The 26102-nt window shown below is 42.2% G+C and overlaps 1 protein-coding gene across 1 annotated transcript in view; it reads right to left on the minus strand.

The window, feature by feature from the left end:
- Positions 1-2655: 2655 nt before the first annotated feature.
- MTAP (methylthioadenosine phosphorylase) overlaps positions 2656-26102 on the minus strand; it is an 86132-nt gene continuing 62685 nt past the window's right edge. Inside the window, exons 6-8 of the mRNA XM_073636029.1 lie at positions 17909-18148; positions 12132-12254; positions 2656-2889 (exon numbers count right to left, since the gene is read on the minus strand). Coding sequence (XP_073492130.1) covers positions 2851-2889; positions 12132-12254; positions 17909-18148 — 402 coding nt within the window. The 3' untranslated portion in view covers positions 2656-2850. The remainder of the gene's footprint in view (positions 2890-12131; positions 12255-17908; positions 18149-26102) is intronic.

Below are 26102 nucleotides of genomic sequence, written 5' to 3' on the forward strand. Positions count from 1 at the left end.
ACATCCTACACTTAGGAAGTTAAAATGGAGCTCCACCCAAAAGGGGAAACTCCGCTTGTCTGCCTCCTCCTCCCCTCCACATTTGTCACCTTTTGAGGGGGAAGGGGGAGGGGGAGTGGGTACCTGGTTTTTACAGGTACCGTCTCCCACTTCTGGATCAGTTCGCCATGGCTAACTGAGCTGGAAGTTCAGCCCCCTCCCCCCACAACTAGCCCGTTCACACAGCGCTTTGTGCATGCACAGTAGGAGGCCGACTGTGACTGGCAGTTTCCTCTAGTCAAGATGGTGGCATCAGCACTCAATTGATAAATTGGCTCAGGTAAGGACACTGCTGGATTCCTGGACAGGTAAGTGCCCTAATATTAAAAGTCAGCAGCTACAGTATTAGTAGCTGCTGACTTTTAATTTTTTTCTGAAGGACCCTGGAGCTCCTCTTTAATATAAAAGACCCTGCAAAATGAATAGCAGAAATGATGGATTAAGAAAAAGCATATCACATTTTGCAATGCAGCAGTGTGAACAAGGCCTTAACCTAAACATCTAATTTGCAAAGTGTCCTAATGTCTAGAGTTCTAAAAGAATAACAGGAAACAATTTGTAAATAGTTGTTTTATTTCAGAAAAAAAATATAAAAATGCACATATCTTTATAATCCTTTACAGAACAAAATGAAGGAATATTGTGATAAAATGAATAAGTAATTACGTTTGCGGACTTCCTAAACGTTGGTAAATATTGAATATTTTGTCCATGAAAACAATTCTATATTGGCAAGACCATTCAGTTGCTAAAAAATTGAATAAAGAAACATACAATATGTTTACCTTACATGTACTGTTGCTCAGCAGATAAAAGAACACACAAAGTCTGAAAAGGAATAGAGTTTTCAAAGTCTTGAGGTAGAGCTGCACGATTCTGGCCAAAATGAGAATCACAATTTTTTTGCTTAGAATAAAGATCACGATTCTCGTAGCTTAACATCATCTTTCACAGTATACAAAAAAATTGGGCTAACTTTACTGTTTATTTTTTTTTTTTATTAATTAAAGTAAAGTTAAAAATATTTTCTTCCAAAAAAATTGCATTTGAGAGACCGCTGTGCAAATACAGTGTGACATAAAATATTGTCTCTGCTAAAAAATATATATATAATGTTTGTGGGTTCTAAGTAATTTTCTAGCAAAAATAATGATTTTAACTTGAAACCAACAAGTGTCAGAAAAAGGTTTAGTCTTTAAGTGGTTAAACATCCCTCATTTAGAGACTGAAGTTCATTCCTTTGGTCTAAAGAACAAAACCTTACGTTTATAGTTAGCTCAAGGCGGAGGAATGTTGTGATACTTGGCAGACTGCCTGTTTTTTTCGACAGCTGTCGGCTTGAGCAGAGAATTCTCTGCAAAGAAAAATCAGGAAAATGCTTTAAGATCGTGAGGGGGAAAACATTGCGATCTCGATTCTTAACGATTAATCGTGCAACTCTATCTTGAGGTAGTAAAAAGAATAACCAATAGCAATAGTAAGCAAGATGTACTGAGGAGGGAAGGAATAGTACCCGATTCTAAAAAAGATATACTAAAGAGAGAAGCAATATGGATATCTAGGACATAGGTGCTTCTAGGACATTAGGTTGAATTGGCCCAAATAAAGTGTAAAATATATTTTTTATAAATTGTGATATTATATGCAGCCATAGAATTGTAATTAGAAAGGAAAAAAAAAAGTAAAAAAAAAAATGGTTATATGAGTAATAATTTGTAGACATCTACAGTTTGATTGACATTTCCTTTGGTATAGTATAGCACAGAAGAGAGGCGTGTCTTACTATCCAACAAAAAGGACGTGATAATAAAAGTCAGTAAGTTTTAGCAGATGAGTGCAATCTTGTATTTGTTTCCTCTTTGAGCCCATAAGAAACCTTCTATAACTTGCATGTTTACAATCTGGGTACCAAGCTGCATGGACGTGGTAAAGCCAAAGACAGAGTATAGTTTGAACTGCTTAATGTCAAAACTTGCAATCATTAATTGCCTTCAAGAAAAACTGCTATAGGAACCTGCCATATGAATACTGCAAGAGGGAAATTGAGATCTTGCTCTACCTAATTATTCTGGTTCAGTGACTCAAAGCATTAAAGTACAAGTTCACCCAAAATCTAACTAACTCTAAACCTACTCTCAGCCACATTCTAAAACTGATCTATCCATGTAAAGAAGAACTAGCTATACATACCCGTTCTGCAGACGATTCAGTCTGGTCCCATGCTGAGCTGTCAGTAGCGGTTTCAGTGTGTAGGAGTGTGCAGAGGTGGTAGACAAAAGAAGCCCCATAGTAAGTCTATGGGTGACGTTACTTCCCAGGCATTGTCAGTTCTCTCCTGCACACAGCATCTGCCGCTGGAGACCAGACCGATTCAGTTTCAGAAAAGGAATGTCCAGGGCTAGATAGATTTGTTTTAGAATGTGTCTGCGAGTATGCTTTGCGTTAGTTAGGTTTTGGGTGAACTTCTACTTGAAACTCAAAAGTGCATGGCTGCCAGGCAAATCGCATATTCAGAAAGAGGCCAGAAACAGAATGCAGTGTGTTTCATCTTGTAACAGGCCTACTTTAATTCTACTGCACTACGGAATATACCATTAATGACATTTCAGTTTTTTTGGCATTACATGCTTTATTTTCACATACAAGAAAACTTTGACAGTATTCTAAACCCACTTTATACATTACCTATGCATGCTATTGACAAGAATTGGAAAAAAAAATGCTTTATAGGCTTATGTAGAATACCATGAATTTATTAGTCTTCTAGAGTTGGTGCCCTGATAAGAAGTCTCTTTCAGCTTCTGTAAGCCATCAGTGTTTCGGCAGCATGACTGACATTTCAACGGTGCACTAGAAACACAAAGCAAAAGCTGTCAAACTGCAAATCATATTTGTTAACTATTTTGGATCATTTATTAGAAATAATATTTATATATTTGTATCCTTTAAATTGTTTACCTGAAACAGGTCAGTTGGGTGTGTCTGCTGTACTGGTAGAAGTGACAAATCGCCAAATGCGTACAAAATTAGCAGATCAATCTTATAGCCAGCCTTTTGCAAGTTACCACAGTGGCGTGCATTGCGTAACTTCACAACGAGATAGCTAATCAACTGACTCCAAGCCATTGCAAAGAGCAGTTAAGTATGACATGTTTGTTATTTAAAAAAAAAATAAAAAACCATGCTTTTGCAATCACTTTCATTTCTATGTTTCTTGTCAAAGGAGTATAATATATCCGATGATCTGCAGCTATAGGCTATTGCTAACTAATGTAATCCATGTAATTGAAATGGCTAACTTATAATGTTAAAAGCCCTAAATCTCTCAGCAAGAGATGCTTAAGCCTTGAAAGATTTTAAGGCCTCCTATGCTGATGAGATCTTTGTACAAGAAATGCATTTTCATAAAGACAGTTCCCACAATCCTGGTTCTAAAATATTTCCTCATTCTTTTTTCTTTTCTGACTCCACCAGTAAAGCAGGTGTGGCAAAAAACACAAAAAAAGCTTGCCCTAAAAGGTAAAAGGTTTCATCCTCTATCCTTGACCAACAGAACAGACTTATTCTATTTATTTGGAGCCTTTTCTGAAACAGGTTCTAGATTAACTGCAAAACTTTAGTTGTATTAGATTGGGAGGCAACTTTAAAACTTTAATCTGGTCTAGATCCCCTAATTTGGATAGATGCCCCCAAACTGGAAACCCCCCTCTAGAAACCAGACTAGGGTCTCCACTGTATTTCAGAAGTTGGTTCGAGAGTATTGAATTTTTAATGCATAGAGATTTAAACATCCCCTTCACAAACAATACCTATTGTATTCACATGTCCAGAAGATGTTTTCTATGCTAGATTGTTTTCTTATCTCAGCCCCACTGATTACATGTATGGTACAATTGGATATAGATAATGTGGTCTGACTACATTCCTTGTCTCTTGATCTATGCCTGACTGATATCCATACTTGAACTTGTCACTGGCAGTTAACCAGTTGCCGACCGCCTAACGCAGATATACTGCGGCAGAATGGCACGGGCAGGCAAAATCATGTACCTGGTACATGATCTGCCTCCCGCGGGCGGGGGATCCGATCTGACCCCCCCCCGGTGCCCAAGGTGGTCGGCTTCTGTCTGGGAGCGATCAGAGGATCAGAGGTGAGGGGGAGACCATCCATTCGTGGCCCCCCCTCGCGATCGCTCCCAGCCAATGAGATTCTTCCTCTGCTGCTGTATAGTAAACAGCAGCAGAGGAAATGATGTCATCTCTCCTCAGCTCGGTATTTTCCGTTCCGGCGCCGAGGAGAGAAGACATCCGAGTGAGTGCACAAACACTACACACACAGTAGAACATGCCAGGCATACTGTACACCCCCCCCCATCCCCCCCGATCACCCCCCCCCCTTTGTCACACTGACACCAAGCAGTTTTTTTTTTTTTTCTGATTACTGTATCGGTGTCAGTCTGTGACAGTTAGTGTGGTAGAGCAGTTCGTGTTAGCCCCCTTTAGGTCTAGGGTCTACCCCACTAACCCCACCCTAATAAAGTTTTAACCCCTTGATCACCCCCGTTGCCAGTGTCACTAAGCGATCATTTTTCTGATCGCTGTATTAGTGTCACTGGTGATGCTAGTTAAGGAGGTAAATATATAGGTTCGCCGTCAGCGTTTTATAGCGTCAGAGACCCCCATATACTATCTAATAAAGGTTTTAACCCCTTGATTGCCCCCTAGTTAACCCTTTCACCAGTGATCACCGTATAACTGTTACGGGTGACGCTGGTTAGTTTATTTTTTATAGTGTCAGGGCACCCGCCGTTTATTACCGAATAAAGGTTTAGCCCCCTGATCGCCCGGCGATGATATAAGTTAGGTTTTAGGGTCAGATAGGGTCTGCGTTGCCCCAGGCAGCGTCAGGTTAGTGCCAGTACCGCTAACACCCACACACGCAGCATACGCCTCCCTTAGTGGTATAGTATCTGAACGGATCAATATCTGATCCGATCAGATCTATACTAGCGTCCCCAGCAGTTTAGGGTTCCCAAAAATGCAGTGTTAGCGGGATCAGCCCAGACACCTGCTAGCACGTGTGTTTTGCCCCTCCGCCCGGCCCAGCCCACCCCACCCCACCCAAGTGCAGTATCGATCGATCACTGTCACTTACAAAACACTAAACAGACATAACTGCAGCGTTCGCAGAGTCAGGCGTGATCCCTGCGATCGCGAACAGTTTTTTTGGCAGCGTTTTGGTGAACTGGCAAGCACCAGCCCCAGGCAGCATCAGGTTAGTGCTAGTAGCGCTAACACCCACGCACGCACCGTACACCTCCCTTAGTGGCATAATATCTGATCCGATCAGATCTATACTAGCGTCCCCAGCAGTTTAGGGTTCCCAAAAACGCAGTGTTAGCAGGATCAGCCCAGATACCTGCTAGCACCTGCGTTTTGCCCCTCCTCCCGGCCCAGCCCAGCCCACCCAAGTGCAGTATCGATCGATCACTGTCACTTACAAAACACTAAACGCATAACTGCAGCGTTCGCAGAGTCAGGTCTGATCCCTGCGATCGCTAACAGCTTTTTTGGTAGCGTTTTGGTGAACTGGCAAGCACCAGCGGCCTAGTACACCCCGGTCATAGTCAAACCAGAACTGCAGTAACACTTGGTGACGTGGCGAGTCCCATAAGTGCAGTTCAAGCTGGTGAGGTGGCAAGCACAAGTAGTGCTGCCACCTAGAAGACAAACACAGGCCCGTCGTGCCCTTCCTGCTGCATTTGCCAATCCTAATTGGGAACCCACCACTTCTGCAGCACCCGTACTTTCCCCATTCACATCCCCAACCAAATGCAGTCGGCTGCAAAACAAAAAAAAAAAAAAAAAAAAAAGCACCCCTGTCCCCCCCTGCTCTCGCGGTAAGGTGAACACAAGTGTTGGTCTGGCGTCAAATGTAAACAGCAATTGCACCATGCATGTGAGGTATCACCGCGAAGGTCAGATCGAGGGCAGTAATTTTAGCAGTAGACCTCCTCTGTAAATCTAAAGTGGTAACCTGTAAAGGCTTTTAAAAATGTATTTAGTTTGTCGCCACTGCACGTTTGTGCGCAATTTTAAAGCATGTCATGTTTGGTATCCATGTACTCGGCCTAAGATCATCTTTTTTATTTCATCAAACATTTGGGCAATATAGTGTGTTTTAGTGCATTAAAATTTAAAAAAGTGTGTTTTTTCCCAAAAAAATGCATTTGAAAAATCGCTGCGCAAATACTGTGTGAAAAAAAAAAAAGAAACACCCACCATTTTAATCTGTAGGGCATTTGCTTTAACACTAACTACTCCAGGGGGGTATCTATCCTACTGGCCAAATCTCTCCCAGCTGAGATGATAAAATATAAACAGATCCTAAAGGGCGGTTTATTGTTCTTACTTTACAGATTTCCACTGTAACCTTTACGCTGGTGAACATTTATATCCCCCCCCCCCCCCCCCCCCCGTTTTCAGTGGAGGTACTCTCCAAATTGTTACTCCAACTACTGAATAGACCCCCCCGGCCCCCTGCTTTATGTGGGGGATTTTAATGCGGTCTTGGATCCAGCAATGGACCGTCTGGGAGGTGGAGGTAGGTCCTTTCCCTCATTTGTAGACTGGGTTATGTGCACGGCCTAACAGAGGTGCAGAGGTGTGGCGTTGGAAACATCCGGATAAGCGACATTTTTCCTGCCATTCGGATTCTTTCCACACCATGTCTAGACTGGACTTGGCGTTTGCTCCGGCGGAAACCCTTCCTGTGGTTTCTGCTGTTCCATATCTGCCCAGAGGAGTTTCGGATCATGCCCCTCTCTCTGTGAACCTCCTTCCAGGTTCGGGGCCTGCTTTGTGGCACCTGAACTCATACTGGTTGGAGGACGAGGTAGTGCAGAGGGAATGCAGGATAGGCATTTCTAATTACTGGAAAGATAATCTGGGTAAAGTGGACCCCTCCATAGAATGGGACGCATTCAAGACCACTCTGAGGGGCACCTTTATGTCTATCACGGGGATCTTACGGAAAAATAACCAGATGCTTACTGAGAAACTTGAGACTGTTATGGTGCGCGCAGAGTCTGCTTATGTCTCTAACCCTGCCTCAGACACGAGAGAGGCATGGTTACAGAGCCGCAGTGAGTATGAACTCCTGCTGGATCTCACATAAAAGCGCATGTTGCATGTTTCTCACAAATCGTTTGAACATGGAGATAAAGCCGGACGTCTCTTGGCATATCTGACCAGACCTGACCATTCCCCCATTTCCATACCACGTATCATTACTGCCCAAGGTACCGTTAGTGATAACCCAGGGGATATCTTAGATTCCTTTTTATGTTTTTACAAAGAGCTGTATATCAACTGTATATCTGTATATCAACCTTTAGGGCTGACTATGACTATGATGAATCTCAGCTGACTGACTACTTAGCTGACATATTTCTTCCCTCCTTATCAAATGAGGGACATGATATGCTGGAGGCACCTATCTTAGCTGAGGAGATTACTACAGCAATCTCCCAAATGCCCACACATAAGACTCCTGGACCTGACGGCTTCCCGACCGAATGGTATACAAAATTCAAAGAACTTTTGTCCCCTTTCCTTTTGCGGACATATAACAAAGCCCTAGATGTTGGGACCCTCCCCCCAACGATGCGGGAGGCCCTGATAATACTCCTTAAAACCCCGAAAGGACCCACTTAATTGTGAATCTTACCGTCCAATTTCTCTCATTAATGTGGACGTTAAGATTCTGGCCAAAATATTAGCAAATCGTTTGAAAAATGTAGTCGCATCCCTGGTCAATAGTGACCAGGGAGGCTTTATACCCGGCAGGTCTACTACAATGAAAATTCGTAGATTGTTTCACAATCTGCAATATCCACACGACTGTCCCCCTACCCGCACCATTATGTCCTTGGACACCTGTAAAGCATTTGATAGTGTGGAGTGGCCATACCTTCTGTTACAGAAGTATGGCTTTGACCCCCGTGTTGTAGCATGGATAAAACTTCTTTATACCTCCCCGGTAGCTCGAGTTCGGGTCAATTCCTCTATTACTGATCCCTTCCCAATCACTAGGGGCACTCGACAGGGGTGCCCGTTGTCACCCCTCTCGTTTGCCCTGGCCATGGAGCCTCTTGCAGTTCGCATTCGCTCCTCCCCCTTAATTAAAGGACTTCCGATTGCTAATATAGAGGAGCGCATTTCACTTTATGAGGATGACACATTGGTGTATCTGGCTGATACGAATGAGTCACTGCGGGCCTTGCTGGAGGAGATCACTACCTTTGGGGACTACTCTGGATTCCGGGTTAACTGGGACAAGTCCAGCCTTTTTCCCTTAGATGTGATTAACCCTCTCCAGATTCACCCGGCCTCCAAGTGGTGTCCTCCTTTAGATATCTCGGAGTTTTGGTTCAGACCCCCTTATCTTTATATGTTACCAATAATCTAGATCCTTTGTTGGTCCGCCTTCAGGAACAGACTAAACAGTGGATGGATTTACCTCTGGACCTCATGGGGAGGGCCAATATTCTTAAGATGATTTATTTACCAAGATTGCTCTATATCCTTACTAACTCCCCATGTAAACTACCTAAAGCTATCTTCAAACGCATAGATAGGATTGTACTACTATCCTGAGGAGGGGTGGATCCCCCAAGGTGGCACTTGAAACACCGAGGTTACCAGCACACTTGGCAGGCCTAGCGTTCCCTAATTTTTTTTCTATACTATTTGGCATCCCAGCTGGTGCACATACATGATTGGCTAAGCCCAGTTCCAGCTAATGCCTGTACATCCACGGAGGGGGCCATCAACTCTTCCCTGGAAACCCTACATAATATAATATATAGAGGCTGGGTCCCCGACCGCCCTGGAACCTCCATACTCTCCATTTCCCTTTCATTGTTCAAATACATTACTAAGAAGATATCTAAACATTCTTGGCTGAAGTCCCCTAACAACCCTAACCTGCAGGAATTGTACTCCCTTCCGGATGCTAATCGTTGGTACTCCAAAGGGGTTAAATATTTATGCCACCTGTACAATGCCCAGGGTTTTAAAACTTTTTCACAGCTATGTTTGGAATTTGACCTACCAAGATCATACTTATTTTATTACTACCAGCTCAGACATGCTATACATGCCCAATTTAGTTCCCTAGATGATCCCACTGACCTGCCCCCGTTGGAAAAAATGCTTAGGCAGCCAGATCCCACTAAACTAGTATCCACTTACTATGCAGCCCTAATGTGTGACTTTAACCCTAGGTTTCATAAAGCACAAGTAAAGTGGGCATCAATGGATTTTTCCATGGTAAATGAGGACTGGTCAGAATTTAGTGATACGTATAAAACTTCTGTTATTGCTTCCCGAGACCGCATCATACAGGTTAAAATTTTTCATCAGACCCACCTTACTCCAGCTAGACTACATAGGATGGGTCTCTTGCCCTCAGCTGTCTGTTTCCGTGGCTGTGGCCAGGAGGCCGATTTCCTACATAGCTTCTGGTCGTGCCCAATAGTTCGGGACTTCTGAGGGGAAGTGGGTGCTTTTATCTCGACATTGAGCGGCCTCCCTAACATTCACCCCAAGAATTGCCTGTTAGGCGTTTTTGGTGACTTACACATATCGCCCCATGCTAAGAGACTGCTCCGCATACTTTATTTTTATGTTAACAAGTCTATCTTACTGTCCTGGAAGAGTGCACAGACCTCTCTGAAATCCCTCTGGTTAAAACTTATTAATGACTCTATTCCACTGTATAAACTGACTTTTGAAATCCGGAAACGGAAAAAAACCTTTCATAAAATTTGGGGTAAATGGGTGGCTAGTCCGTTAACCCTTTCTCAACACTGATTTTGATACACTTGATTGACCATTGATAGGCCGTGGCTCAGGGATCTCTGATACCTGGTCCTTTACTACTGTTATACCATACTGGTATGCCTATATCCCTTATTATTATAACTATCTCAAGCCCTTTGCAATGATTTCTGTCTATTTTTATATGCTAGAATATGTTGCATTTCGGCTCCTACTTCTGTATGACCAGATTGTCAGATGCTCTTGTTGTTTTTCTTTTCTTTTCTTCCGTTTGTGCTTTTTTTTATGTTCGTTGGTTTGTTTTAACAAACCTTTGAGGGCTTCACAGAACAGCTGTATTTATACTGAGATTTAAATTACATACAGGTAACTATTTACTAATTAGGTGACTTCTGAAGGCAATTGGTTCCACTAGATTTTAGCTAGGGATATCAGAGTAAAGGGGGTTGAATACAAATGCACGCCACACTTTTCAGATATTTGTAAAAAATTTGGAAAACAGTATATGTAGCTGCTGACTTTTAATTTTTGGAGGGGGGGGGGGGGGGCGGAACTCCGCTTTAAGGCAGAGCATTCTCTGGTGACGTCATCACACTATACCATAGCTGGTCCGCACAAATTGTTGTAAGTGAGAGATGTCAAGCTAGCTAGTTTGGGATGTGTTGTAGGTGAATTCCTTACACACAGGATTTTATCACAAGCTCTTTAAGATTTTATTTCATGCAAGTGGTTTTAATTCTTCTAATTTTAATAAAGTATGAACAGAAAACACTATGTGATATCTTTCTGATTCTTTACGGAGGACATTATATATGAATAGGTGGGGTCTGGATACATTATACTTGGAGCAGTTATGAGCTGATACCATACCTGAAGAGATACCAATATGTGTGAGAACTCCTATAATTTAGATGAGCATACATTCACATGCACTGGTGATAAAATAACCACAATTATGGGTGCATGGAGGAGTGATTAGTTCACAGAATCAGGCTTTTTGTTTGTGGAGTTAAATGGAAGAGTTTGTTTTAAATCACAGAATTTTGTATGAATTTTTTTTTCTAATTGCACTTTTCACAGGAATTTAACTTCCGTTGGACTAATTTTATAATTTTTTACGCTTTTTTTTTAGGCACTTATTATTAGATAACGTACAATTGGTGGTCCATATTTGTATACAGTATTTATCCGTGTTAAATAGCAATGATTCGTTAAGATATATTTATTGATAAAGAAAAATATATATAAGCAACACCTCCTACAAAGGCGTCATGTACTGCATTAAAAAGCAACAATCAGGTGTAAACGTGACCATGTGCAAATGGTGAATATGCAGCACAATGATAATAACAATCATTCAACAAAAATCAGTCCTTAATAAGTGAAAAGTCCATAAGTGAAGTGAATCAATCCATCCAGAAAGTGCACCATGCATATGTAAACAGATAAAGGAATCTGTCACCAGCAGCACTCTCGCAAACAAGCCTCTTACCAGATTTGCAGGACCATAAGTTATAATGGTCAAACAGGCAAAAGCAGCTGGACAACCAAGGGGGGGGGATCGGCCGTCAATGAATTACAGATCCCATAAGGTGACTCAAAATGGTTAGGAAAAGTAAACTGCTATAGTGAAGCCCGCCAAAATTCAAAGTGTTTTATTCTAAAGTAGCAACAATTACCTCAATACAGATAAGCAGCATGTATATTGCTGATGATTACAAATGCAGCAGGCTGTCGGCTCGTACAATACAGTTGGGTAGCAGTTAGGCATGCGTGGTGTCATCACTTCTAGGCCACTCACTGACGCGTTTTGTCATCAATGATGTCTTCAGAGGATGGGCCCGGCCCATATGCACGGTGCACTTTCTGAATGGATTGATTCACTTATGGAGTTTTCACTCATTATGGATTGATTTTTGTTGAATGATTGTTATTATCATTGTGCTGTATATTTATCATTTGCACATGGTCACGTTTACACCTGATTATTCACTTGGTTGCTTTTTAATGCAGTACATGATGCCTTTGTAGGAGGTGTTTTTTGCATTTTAGAAGATTTTTTTGAGTGCTGCGTATATATTTTTCTTTATTTTATGGGCTGGCATCACAGTTTAATAATTGGCTGCCAATATTTTTCTTTCTTCTTTATGCAATTTATGACTGAGCACAGATTTTTCACAAATTTGATATTTATTGATAAAGCGCTGCACTGATTTTGGTTGTTATTACAATATTTTCCTAAGCAGTACCTTCATGCTTTGAAGAGTATCACACCAGTCCATGGCTGCAATCTGAGGGATGGCAGTCAGAAGAATACTAGTTGCTTTATTTGCATTTTCTTTTAATGTTTTCAACACTCTATCAACAGACACCTGCAGACAAAAACAAGGCACTATTAATAACAAGATAGTAATATCTATTGTAAATATAATCAAATATGGGAAATCTAAAAAAAATGACAAATCTGACAAAACATGGATATTGTTCTAGAGGTTTTTAAGATTGTCAAAGCTAGGCTAACCTCATAGGGCTTATGGCGTATGGAAAAAAAAAACTTTTCACAAACTGTTGGCCCTCAAGGGGTATCCAGTGTAATAAAAGCCATACAGCATCTATACTGTAATAAAAGCCATACACAGCATCTTTACTTTAATAATAATTCTAATTTCCTATTCATAAATAAATCATTTAGTCGATTTGTCACCCGCTATTAAAATACTGAGATACTATAGTTGCATTTACATTTTTCATGTGTTACAGATAATAAGGTAAAATGTTTAAAAAAATTGTGCAGTGCTCCACATAAACTAAAATAGAAATACTGCTACACCACGTGACTCAAATATACAAAAGTCCATAAAGCCAAAAGTGAAAGTCCAAAATAAAAAGTTTGTCCGTAAATACAAAATAAAACATAATGAGACCCAAAACCAATTTTTTGTATATGCGATGCCAAAATCTTCCTGTATTCATAGGATACCACATGCGCCTTCGCCTCCACACTTCATGCAAAAAAACTGCTTACCAGAATGTAAGACCTCACTCAGATAAAGAGGTCAAATAGTTACATAGTAGGTGAGGTTGAAAAAAGTCCATCACGTCCAACCTATGTGTGTGATTATATGTCAGTATTATCTTGTATATCCCTGTATGTTGTGGTCGTTCAGGTGCTTATCTAATAGTTTTTTTAAACTATAAATCCCCCCCCCCCCCCCGCGCGCCGAGGCCACCACTTGTGGAAGGGAATTCCACATCCTTACCGCTCAAATAACTTAGGCACTTTGCATTCCTCAAAATTGAAAGCCTCCAATCTCAACCTTCTGTAATTATTCAGGGCAAATATATCTCAAACCGTGGAAAAAGGAGAAAAGAAGAAGCCAAACCCATGAAAACTACTCACATTTAAAAGGTTAAATAAATTCATATAGGAAGAGTGCTGTACCATCCAGCTTCCTGCTCCTGCCAGTTCCTTACTCCTACAGTGTGATGACAGAAGTTAATGGGTGGAGCCAAACCTTCTGACACGTTGCATTTCCGGGAAGGACTTCACCATGCCTTTAATGGATACCGCTTAGATTTGGCTTTTTCTTTTCTGCTTTTTTATTCTCTTTTGCCATTTGAACTCTTTATCTGAGTGAGGTCTTACATTCTGGTGAGCAGTTGTTTTGCATGGAGTGTGGAGGTGAAGGTGTATGTGGTATATGAATACAGGAAGATTTTGATACAGTGATCATTAATATATATATATATATATATATATATATATATATATATAAATAATTGTTTTTCAATCCCACTATTTTTATTTAGTATTCACGGACACACTTTGTAATTTGTAATTTCACTTTTGTATTTATGGTCTTCTACACACAGTGTAGAAGTATTTGTATTTTAGTCTATGTGGAGCACTGCACGTTTTAAATATTTCTATGTATATGTGAGAGATACATATATTCGTGTCAGCTGTTTGTGCGTTTTATTTTGTAATGTAATGTTCAGAAGGAATGCTCAAACCACGGTATTATTAAAGGGGACAACAATCAAGACTGTTAGGGCTCATTCACACATGCGTCAATACTATGTGTTTATGTGGCATTTAAAGATAAAAAAATTACCTGGTACCTAAAATCCCTGTTCAACAAATACAACACAAACGGTTATTTTGCCCAAGGGACTTTACATGAGGCGTAACATATAAATAGATTGTACATTATCAGTTTATTCAAGTAATTGTTCTATATAATATTTCAATAACCAAATTTATTAAAAGGGGATGCATCCTATAGCAACGCGTTTCATGAATGTTTTTTTCACTTCCTGCGGAAATGCTCTGTTCTGCAATAGAGATGGTGTAGCTAGTAAGATGTGTTTCCTGCAGGCAGACCACACAGGATCTGTATTGTGCTAGTGTACTAAAAATAGCTTGTTTCTTTATAGGATCTGTGACCCCTCTTATGTTCCACAAAGTCAAAATAAAATCAGCAGCCATAAGTCAGTGCAGAAAATTAACAAGCAAGCCTAAACTGGGTGAACTTAGCAGTGGGTAGGCCAGACATCCCCATAATGGCCCTTGCAAAGCTAATTGAGCCCTAAGGGAGCAGTAATCAAGTAATCCAGACGGTTCTGCAGTATCCAGGGGTACAAGTCCAGATGCACAGAATAAAGGAAACGCAGAATGGGAGTAAGGAGACAAAACTGTAGTAAAAAAAAAATAGTTTGAACTAGCCGCGTTGGGTGCAGCATAGTCTGGTGACGTCATCACGCTGAACAGCTGGCTGGTTTACACTGCGGCTAGTTCAAACTTTTTTTTATTCGCTGAAATTTTATGGGTTTTAAAACCTGTATGATCCGTTCGTAAATAAATATTTTGTTGGAGCATACTACACCATGAAGTCCTCTTCTGTTCCTCATTCCATGAGACTTTCCAGATCCCTGCTTTTGTAAGGAGCGTTCCCGGGAGTGAGGTTCTCTTCTGTTGGTTCTTTTGAAGGGGTGGATATCTCCCTGCTGTTGGAGGACTACAAGCGGACCTGCCGGCAGGCTAATGCACAGGCGTTTCCGATCTCTATTGCTTGAGATCCTACATATCTGGTAAGCAGTTTGCACTATTACATCTTGCACTTCACCTCAGAAGGTTGGATTGAAGAGTATCTGCCTTATTTTCTGGAGAATTATATAAGGATTCCCCTTTGCTGACCTTTTTTCAGAGGCTATATGGACACTTTTTTTCTTTAATTTTATATATATATATATATATATATATTACACACTGTTTGAGAGTATAAGCATGGTAATTCCTTTCACATATCTAATGCTGATATTTTGTCCTACATATTGTTTTTTTATATATATTTTTTTATATATATTTTTATGTATATATTTTTTTATATATACACCTTTTTATATTTATCACTAGTGGTTTAGTGGATTTGCGCACTTCCCTTTTTTAGTTTATTTTAGGTTTTCAGTATTTAAACCAATAGAGTTGCGCCATTTAGTTCTACCATGCGTACACTCATACATCTTTCACTTGGGTGGTATTTTACTTTTTTGTGGTTCGCGCAAATGTTCCTTTGTCGCTTTGGGAGTATTAATGAAGAGCGTTTCTCCTTAAGCGACAATCTGTAATTTCGCCAGATATACAGTAGCATGGTGTATTGTATTTGCAGGTGCGGAGTCACTTCTTAATATCCACATATTGAGCCTTCTGATTTTGCATTTCAATGGAAAAGTCAGGGAAGAAGATCTTTGACCCATTAACCTCAAAGCTACCTTTCATACAGGCCAAGGTCAGGACAGCTTCCCAGTCTTTGTAGTGTAGTAGTTTTAGTATGAAATCCCTAGGGGAGTTGCCCAGAGGGAGGGGCCTAGCTGGTATTCTGTGCACCAGCTCCATGGCAAAGAATGATGTAGAGATATGTAGGAGCCAGTTTTCTATGAACTTCGTAGGATTTTTTTTCTCTCTATGCATTCAGGCAATCCCCGGATCCTTATGCTATCTTGCACAGTCTGTTTTCAACTTCGCCAATACGATTGGTGTTATGCACAATTTCAAAGCCACTTGGAGCCACCATGCGTTTCCACACTTTCTGCAAATTGTGTCGAAGTAACCTCCTCTTTCACAGCTGCTGAAATTGTAAAATAAGGGTGGTCAAAGTAGTGTTACAGCTTTGGACTGCATTAAATATGGTACATCCTTCAAAGTGGACTCCTGGAGTGCTGAGCTCCTGTGGGATTAAAGCAGCCCAGTCTCCTTCCTCCTCCCCAGCTGCCGGCTCCCAATCCCCAGGCCCAGGTTTCCCGGTCACCTCAGGTGCTGCTGCAGTTAGGGCAGGCTGTAGAGGCTCGATCCCCTCAGTGTCTGGCAGCACGATAGAAGGCTGTGGGGAAGGTTCCCTTGCCAGTGTACCGGCGAAATGCTCCAATTTGACAGCAGCCTCTCTCCACTTGTCTTTGTTGGAGAGCGGGGGGAGCGAGCCGACACCATCTTGGGGAGGCTGCTCCTTCCTCTTTGTCATGACTTGGGTGTGCGGGTATTGCTGCAGGCGGCTCACTGGATGTAGTGGAGTTGACGGCGGGCAAAATTGTGCAGATGGGAAGCCTCCATAGTCAATGATAAGCCGAGGTATGGCGGGAGCTGGACAGTCAGCTTCCTCTTATATGCAGAGCCAAGCCCCGGCAAGAACATTTAATAGAAAAAGTCTTTCAGGCATATAAGAGATGTACTCAGAGAGCTGGTCCATAGAATCACCAAGAGTCGCACAATTGAATGGACTATATGCACATACATATAAGCAATAAAGCTTTAAAGTGGTTTTAAAGGCTCAAGTTTTTTTACCTCAATGCATTCTATGCATTAAGGTAAAAAAAAAAAAACCCGGGTGCAGCTTCCCCCACCAATACTTACCTGAGCCCTATCTGGATCCAGTGATGTGTATCAGAGCAGCAGCTCTCCCGGGTCTCTCTCTCCTCACTGGCTCAAGCAGCAGTGAGAGCCAATGGCTCCTGCTGCTGTCAATCTTGGCCAGTGAGTCAATGAGGAGACAACAGGGGGTGGGGCCGAGCGGCACTGTGTGTGTGTGAATGGACACACAGAGCATGGCAAGGGAGAGAGTCTGCTTGAGTACCCCCATAGCAAGAGGCTTGCTACTGGGGGCACTCAGCAGGAGGAGGAGCCAGGACTACTGACAGGGGACCCAAAAAGAAATGGATCAATGCTGCTCTGTGCAAAATCATTGAACAGAGCATGTAAGTATAACATGTTTGTTCTTTTAGAATCACTTTTGAACAAGTTCCTGTAGCTCTAAGCACTGTGGAGCAATTTATTCCTAATGTTTACAGCAGAATAACTAAAGATATTCTCTCTCAGCAGCTCAGCTACCCCTGCACCACATCCCAGCAGTGACTGTCCAGCTTTCTAAACCCTAATGTAAAACGGGGTGGGGAGCAGAGTGAGCTGAGATATTTGTTAAATGTGACTATTGAGGATTAAGGATGAGCTCCGGCGTGTTCACACACTCCACGTGCAGAGCCCGCCAGGAAGTCGGCACGGCACTGCGCTAATCACAGGCAGTGAGACATTTCCCGACGCGCGGCTGCAGAGATAGGAAAATGTCTCACTGCCTGTGATTAGCGCCATGCCGACTTCCTGGCGGGCTCTGCACGTGGAGTGTGCGAACACCCTGGAGCTCATCCTTATTGAGGATGCATTGCTTAACAAAACATGCATCTACAGAGGTCAGCGAGGGGTATTTTACTTTTCATAAATGCCTATAGTCTAGTTGCCAGTCCACTTTTTAAGTTGATCTTGTTCATGTGAACTTTAGGCTGTCAGTGCTCAGCATTAACACATCAGAAATTCTCCCTCAATGTATTGCAGAAGATCCAGGGTGTTCAGTTTTATTAAATTCATATCCACTCATACTTTTCTTTTGGAACGCTCTAATTTTCATAAATCACTATTAACATACAGTGAATACATTTACCATGCAGTCAGTAATGTGTACATAGTTGAGTATTGACATACCGCTTCTTCGTGTTCCTTCCAGCAGTCATAATCAGTCGCCATTGCAACACTGGCATAACAGATCCCAGCTTCTTTAGCCAGGACTACTTCCGGAACAGTGGTCATATTAATGACATCAGCACCCCAAAGACGAAACATGTTACTTTCTGCTTTGGAGCTGAACCTCGGTCCTTCTATGGTGACCATTGTACCCTTTGTATGGCATTTAATACCAAGTTTTTTGGCAGTGTCTATCAACACCTACAAGACAAGATGCTAAAATAAATATTTGTAACATATTTACAATGTGCAGTTTGTTCATTTTTTTATATCAATAGCAAAATATACGGTCATGTTTTTTTGTGATATAAGATACAGCATTTCATCTTTTTCTGCTCAAAAACATATATACAATGGCGAAAAAAGCATGAATGCCTTGGAATTAACTGGTTTTCTGCAGTGATTACCATAAAATGTTATTTGATCCTCATCAAAGTCACAGCAATGGACAAGCACAATGTGCTTAAGCTGATAACACACAAACAATTCTAATTTCTCATGATTTTATTGAAAACACCCATTAAATGTCCACAGCACTGGAGGAAAAAGTAAGTGAACCCATAGACTAATTACTTCATTGAAACCGAATTGGAGTCAGTAGTTTGCACACATGGAGTTCAAGTAATGAAATGAATTTGGAGGTGTGGTTGAGGCTCCATTAACACTTGTGCGACTTGTTATGCCTTGAGCCTTTAACCACTTGCCGACCGCCTAACGTATATATACGTCGGCAGAATGGCACGGGCAGGCAGAATCACGTACCTGTACGTGATCTGCCTCCCGCGGGCGGGGGGTCCAATCGGACCCCCCCCCGGTGCCAGCGGCGGTCGGCATTTGACTGGGAGCGTCGGGAGGCGAGGGGGAGACCATCCGATCATGGCCCCCCCCTCGCGATCGCTCCCAGCCAATCGGAATCCTCCCCTGCCTGTGTGTAGTTTCACACAGGCAGAGGATGTAATGTCATCTCTCCTCGGCTTGGCAGTTTCCGCTCAGCGCCGAGGAGAGAAGACATGTAAGTGCACAACACACACAAACACACACAGTAGAACATGCCAGGCATACTTTACACCCCCGATCCCCCCCCGATCGCCCCCCGATCCCCCCCCCAATCACCCCCCCCGTCACAAACTGACAGCAAGCAGTATTTTTTTTTTTTTTTTTTTCTGATTACTGCATGGTGTCAGTTTGTGACAGTTACAGTGTTAGGGCAGTGAATATTACCCCCCTTTAGGTCTAGGATACCCCCCTAACCCCCCCTAATAAAGTTTTAACCCCTTGATCACCCCCTGTCACCAGTGTCACTAAGCGATCATTTTTCTGATCGCTGTATTAGTGTCGCTGGTGACGCTAGTTAGGAACGTAAATATTTAGGTTCGCCGTCAGCGTTTTATAGTGACAGGGACCCCCATATACTACCTAATAAATGTTTTAACCCCTTGATTGCCCCCTAGTTAACCCTTTCACCACTGATCACCGTATAACCGTTACGGGTGACGCTGGTTAGTTCGTTTATTTTTTATAGTGTCAGGGGACCCGCCGTTTATTACCTAATAAAGGTTTAGCCCCCTGATCGCCCGGCGGTGATATGCGTCGCCCCAGGCAGCGTCAGATTAGCGCCAGTACCGCTAACACCCACGCACGCAGCATACGCCTCCCTTAGTGGTATAGTATCTGTACGGATCAATATCTGATCCGATCAGATCTATACTAGTGTCCCCAGCAGTTTAGGGTTCCCAAAAACGCAGTGTTAGCGGGATCAGCCCAGATACCCGCTAGCACCTGCGTTTTTCCCCTCCGCCCGGCCCAGCCCAAGTGCAGTATCGATCGATCACTGTCACTTACAAAACACTAAACGCATAACTGCAGCGTTCACAGAGTCAGGTTGATCCCTGCGATCGCTAACAGTTCTCTTGGTAGCGTTTTGGTGAACTGGCAAGCACCAGCCCCAGGCAGCGTCAGGTTAGCGCCAGTACCGCTAACACCCACGCACGCACCGTACACCTCCCTTAGTGGTATAGTATCTGAACGCATCAATATCTGATCCGATCAGATCTATACTAGCGTCCCCAGCAGTTTAGGGTTCCCACAAACGCAGTGTTAGCGGGATCAGCCCAGATACCTGCTAGCACCTGCGTTTTGCCCCTCCGCCCGGCCCAGCCCACCCAAGTGCAGTATCGATCGATCACTGACACTTACAAAACACTAAACGCATAACTGCAGCGTTCGCAGAGTCAGGCCTGATCCCTGCGATCGCTAACAGTTTTTTTGGTAGCGTTTTGGTGAACTGGCAAGCACCAGCCCCAGGCAGCATCAGGTTAGCGCCAGTACCGCTAACACCCACGCACACACCGTACACCTCCCTTAGTGGTATAGTATCTGATCGGATCAATATCTGATCTGATCTATACTAGCGTCCCCAGCAGTTTAGGGTTCCCACAAACGCAGTGTTAGCGGGATCAGCCCAGATACCTGCTAGCACCTGCGTTTTGCCCCTCCGCCCGGCCCAGCCCAGCCCAGCCCACCCAAGTGCAGTATCGATCGATCACTGTCACTTACAAAACACTAAACGCATAACTGCAGCGTTCGCAGAGTCAGGCCTGATCCCTGCGATCGCTAACAGTTTTTTTGGTAGCGTTTTGGTGAACTGGCAAGCACCAGCAGCCTAGTACACCCCGGTCGTAGTCAAACCAGCACTGCAGTAACACTTGGTGACATGGCGAGTCCCATAAATGCAGTTCAAGCTGGTGAGGTGGCAAGCACAAGTAGTGTCCCGCTGCCACCAAGAAGACAAACACAGGCCCGTCGTGCCCATAGTGCCCTTCCTGCTGCATTCGCCAATCCTAATTGGGAACCCACCACTTCTGCAGCGCCCGTACTTCCCCCATTCACATCCCCAACCAAATGCAGTCGGCTGCATGAGAGGCATTTTCTTTATGTCCTCCCGAGTACCCCTACCCAACGAACCCCCCCAAAAAAGATGTCGTGTCTGCAGCAAGCGCGGATATAGGCGTGACACCCTCTATTATTGTCCCTCCTGTCCTGACAATCCTGGTCTTTGCATTGGTGAATGTTTTGAACACTACCATTCACTAGTTGAGTATTAGCGTAGGGTACAGCATTGCACAGACTAGGCACACTTTCACAGGGTCTCCCAAGATGCCATCGCATTTTGAGAGACCCGAACCTGGAACCGGTTACAGTTATAAAAGTTAGTTACAAAAAAAAGTGTAAAAAAAAAAAAAAAAAAACACAAACAAAAATATAAAATAAAAAAAAAAATAGTTGTTGTTTTATTGTTCTCTCTCTCTATTCTCTCTCTATTGTTCTGCTCTTTTTTACTGTATTCTATTCTGCAATGTTTTATTGTTGTTATGTTTTATCATGTTTGCTTTTCAGATATGCAATTTTTTATACCTTACCGTTTACTGTGCTTTATTGTTAACCATTTTTTTGTCTTCAGGTACGCCATTCACGACTTTGAGTGGTTATACCAGAATGATGCCTGCAGGTTTAGGTATCATCTTGGTATCATTCTTTTCAGCCAGCGATCGGCTTTCATGTAAAAGCAATCCTAGCAGCTAATTAGCCTCTAGACTGCTTTTACAAGCAGTGGGAGGGAATGCCCCCCCCCCCAACGTCTTCCGTGTTTTTCTCTGGCTCTCCTGTCTCAACAGGGAACCTGAGAATGCAGCCGGTGATTCAGCCAGCTGACCATAGAGCTGATCAGAGACCAGAGTGGCTCCAAACATCTCTATGGCCTAAGAAACCGGAAGCTACGAGCATTTTATGACTTAGATTTCGCCGGATGTAAACAGCGCCATTGGGAAATTGGGAAAGCATTTTATCACACCGATCTTGGTGTGGTCAGATGCTTTGAGGGCAGAGGAGAAATCTAGGGTCTAATAGACCCCAATTTTTGCAAAAAAGAGTACCTGTCACTACCTATTGCTATGATGGGGGATATTTACATTCCCTGAGATAACAATAAAAATGATTTAAAAAAAAAAAAAAATGAAAGGAACAGTTTAAAAATAAGATAAAAAAATAATAATAATAAAGAAAAAAAAAAAAAAAAAAAAAGCACCCCTGTCCCCCCTGCTCTCGCGCTAAGGCGAACGCAAGCGTCGGTCTGGCGTCAAATGTAAACAGCAATTGCACCATGCATGTGAGGTATCACCGCGAACGTCAGATCGAGGGCAGTAATTTTAGCAGTAGACCTCCTCTGTAAATCTAAAGTGGTAACCTGTAAAGGCTTTTAAAGGCTTTTAAAAATGTATTTAGTTTGTCGCCACTGCACGTTTGTGCGCAATTTTAAAGCATGTCATGTTTGGTATCCATGTACTCGGCCTAAGATCATCTTTTTTATTTCATCAAACATTTGGGCAATATAGTGTGTTTTAGTGCATTAAAATTTAAAAAAGTGTGTTTTTTCCCCAAAAAATGCGTTTGAAAAATCGCTGCGCAAATACTGTGTGAAAAAAAAAAAATGAAACACCCACCATTTTAATCTGTAGGGCATTTGCTTTAAAAAAATATATAATGTTTGGGGGTTCAAAGTAATTTTCTTGCAAAAAAAAATTTTTATGTAATCAAAAAGTGTCAGAAAGGGCTTTGTCTTCAAGTGGTTAGAAGAGTGTGTGATGTGTGACATAAGCTTCTAGATGTTGTGCATAAAATGCCAGGACAGTTCAAAACCCCCCCAAATGACCTCATTTTGGAAAGTAGACACCCCAAGCTATTTGCTGAGAGGCATGTCGAGTCCATGGAATATTTTATATTGTGACACAAGTTGCGGGAAAGAGACAATTTTTTATTTTTTTTATTTTTTTTTGCGCAAAGTTGTCACTAAATGATATATTGCTCAAACATGCCATGGGAATATGTGAAATTACACCCCAAAATACATTCTGTTGCTTCTCCTGAGTACGGGGATACCACATGTGTGAGACTTTTTGGGAGCCTAGCCGCGTACGGGACCCCGAAAACCAAGCACCGCCTTCAGGCTTTCTAAGGCCGTAAATTTTTGATTTCACTCTTCACTGCCTATCACAGTCTCGGAGGCCATGGAATGCCCAGGTGGCAAAAAACCCCCCCAAATGACCCCATTTTGGAAAGTAGACACCCCAAGCTATTTGATGAGAGGTATAGTGAGTATTTTGCAGACCTCACTTTTTGTCACAAAGTTTTGAAAATTGAAAAAAGAAAAAAAAAATTTTTTTTCTCGTCTTTCTTTATTTTCAAAAACAAATGAGAGCTGCAAAATACTCACCATGCCTCTCAGCAAATAGCTTGGGGTGTCTACTTTCCAAAATGGGGTCATTTGGGGGGGGTTTGTGCCACCTGGGCATTCCATGGCCTCCGAAACTGTGATAGGTAGTGAGGAGTAAAATCAAAAATGTACGCCCTTAGAAATCCTGAAGGCACTGATTGGTTTTCGGGGCCCCGTACGCGGCTAGGCTCCCAAAAAGTCCCACACATGTGGTATCCCCGTACTCAGGAGAAGCAGCTAAATGTATTTTGGGGTGCAATTCCACATATGCCCATGGCCTGTGTGAGCAATATATCATTTAGTGACAACTTTGTGCAAAAAAAAAAAATTTGTCACTTTCCCGCAACTTGTGTCAAAATATAAAATATTCCATGGACTCAACATGCCTCAAAGCAAATAGCTTGGGGTGTCTACTTTCCAAAATGGAGTCATTTGGGGGGGTTTGTGCCATCTGGGCATTTTATGGCCTTCAAAACTGTGATAGGTAGTGAGGAGTAAAATCAAAAATATACGCCCTTAGAAATCCTGAAGGCAGTGATTGGTTTTCGGGGGCCCCGTACGCGGCTAGGCTCCCAAAAAGTCCCACACATGTGGTATCCCCATACTCAGGAGAAGCAGCTAAATGTATTTTGGGGTGCAATTCCACATATGCCCATGGCCTGTGTGAGCAATATATCATTTAGTGACAACTTTTTGTAATTTTTTTTTTTTTTGTCATTATTCAATCACTTGGGACAAAAAAAATGAATATTCAATGGGCTCAACATGCCTCTCAGCAAATTCCTTGGGGTGTCTACTTTCCAAAATGGGGTCATTTGTGGGGGTTTTGTACTGCCCTGCCATTTTAGCACCTCAAGAAACGACATAGGCAGTCATAAATTAAAGGCTGTGTAAATTCCAGAAAATGTACCCTAGTTTGTAGGCGCTATAACTTTTGCGCAACCCAATAAATATACACTTATTGACATTTTTTCTACCAAAGACATGTGGCCGAATACATTTTGGCCTAAATGTATGACTAAAATTGAGTTTATTGGATTTTTTTTAGAACAAAAAGTAGAAAATATCATTTTTTTTCAAAATTTTCGGTCTTTTTCCGTGTATAGCGCAAAAAATAAAAACGGCAGAGGTGATCAAATACCATCAAAAGAAAGCTCTATTTGTGGGAAGAAAAGGACGCAAATTTCGTTTGGGTACAGCATTGCATGACCGCGCAATTAGCAGTTAAAGCGACGCAGTGCCGAATTGTAAAAAGTGCTCTGGTCAGGAAGGGGGTAAAACCTTCCGGGGCTGAAGTGGTTAAAACTACTTTAACCACTGGGCACTTCAACCCCCTTCCTAACCAGACAATTTTCAGCTTTCGGTGCTATCATATTTTGAATGACAATAACTCAGTCATGCAACACTGTACCTATATGAAATTTGTGTCCTTTTTTTCACATAACCTCTGGGTTTTTTATTTTTTGTGCTATAAATGAAAAAAGACAGAAAATTCTGTAAAAAAATGCATTTTTCTTAGTTTCCATTTTAAAATTTTGCTAATTAGTAATTTTTCTTCATAAATTTTGACCAAAATTTATACTGCTACATATCTTTGGTAAAAATAAGCCAAATCGGTGTATATTATTTGGTCTTTGTGAAAGTTAAAGAGTCTACAAGCTATGGTGCCAATCTCTGAAAATTGATCACACCTGATGTACTGACGGCCTATCTCATTTCTTGAGACCCTAACAAGCCAGGAAAGTACAAATACTCCCCAAATGACCCCTTTTTGGAAAGTAGACATCCCAAGGTATGGTGAGTTTTTTGAAGTTGTAATTTTTTTCCCACAATTCTTCGCAAAATCAAGATTTTTTTTTTCCTTTTTCATAAAATTGTTATATTAGCAGGTTATTTCTCACACGCAGCATAAGCATAGCACAAATTACACTCCAAAACATATTCTACTCCTCCTCCTGAGACTTTTACACAGCCTGGCCACGTACAGAGGCCCAACATGCAGGGAGCCCCATCAGGCATTGCATAAATTACACATACAGTGGGGACGGAAAGTATTCAGACCCCCTTAAATTTTTCACTCTTTGTTATATTGCAGCCATTTGCTAAAATCATTTAAGTTCATTTTTTTCTCATTAATGTACACACAGCACCCTATATTGACAGAAAAACACAGAATTGTTGACATTTTTGCAGATTTATTAAAAAAGAAAAACTGAAATATCACACATCACGGAAATATCCGTGATGCGGACCCGGCGGTCATGGGTGTTCCCGGGTGCGCGCCCCAGGGGGCAAGATTCTGCGAGGATGTCAATGTATGCCCTCCCAGAGTTATCGAGCCGCATTTCTGGGAAAATGTGTAAAGAAAATGAAAACATTTTTTTTTTTTTTTTACACAAAGTTGACCATTTATACAATATTTCTAACACATAGCATGTACATACCAAAAATTACACCCCAAAGCAGATTCTCCTACTCCTCCTGAGTCTGGTGATACCACACGTGGGAGACTTTTACAGCGCCTGGACACATAGAGAGGCCCAACATGCAGGGAGCACCATCAGGCGTTCTAGGGGCATCAATGTCAAATCTAATTTGACTACCTATTACACTTTTGTGAGACGCTCTAGTGGCATGGATGAGAACTGATGTGGCATGGATGAGCATGAATGGGGATGGATGAGCCGTGGATGTGGATGGCTGAGTATGGATGGGATGAATGAGTATGGCTGAGTATGGCTGAGTACGGCCAGGTATGGATGGGATGGCTGGGTACGGCTGAGTATGGATGGGGGTGAATGGGATGGCTGATAGATGAGTATTGCTGAGTATGGATGGATGTATGAGCATGGATAAGTATTGCCGATTAGGGATGGATGGTTGAGC

Source organism: Aquarana catesbeiana, linkage group LG01 (assembly GCF_042186555.1).
Source record: "Aquarana catesbeiana isolate 2022-GZ linkage group LG01, ASM4218655v1, whole genome shotgun sequence".
NCBI classification, from domain to species: domain Eukaryota; kingdom Metazoa; phylum Chordata; class Amphibia; order Anura; family Ranidae; genus Aquarana; species Aquarana catesbeiana.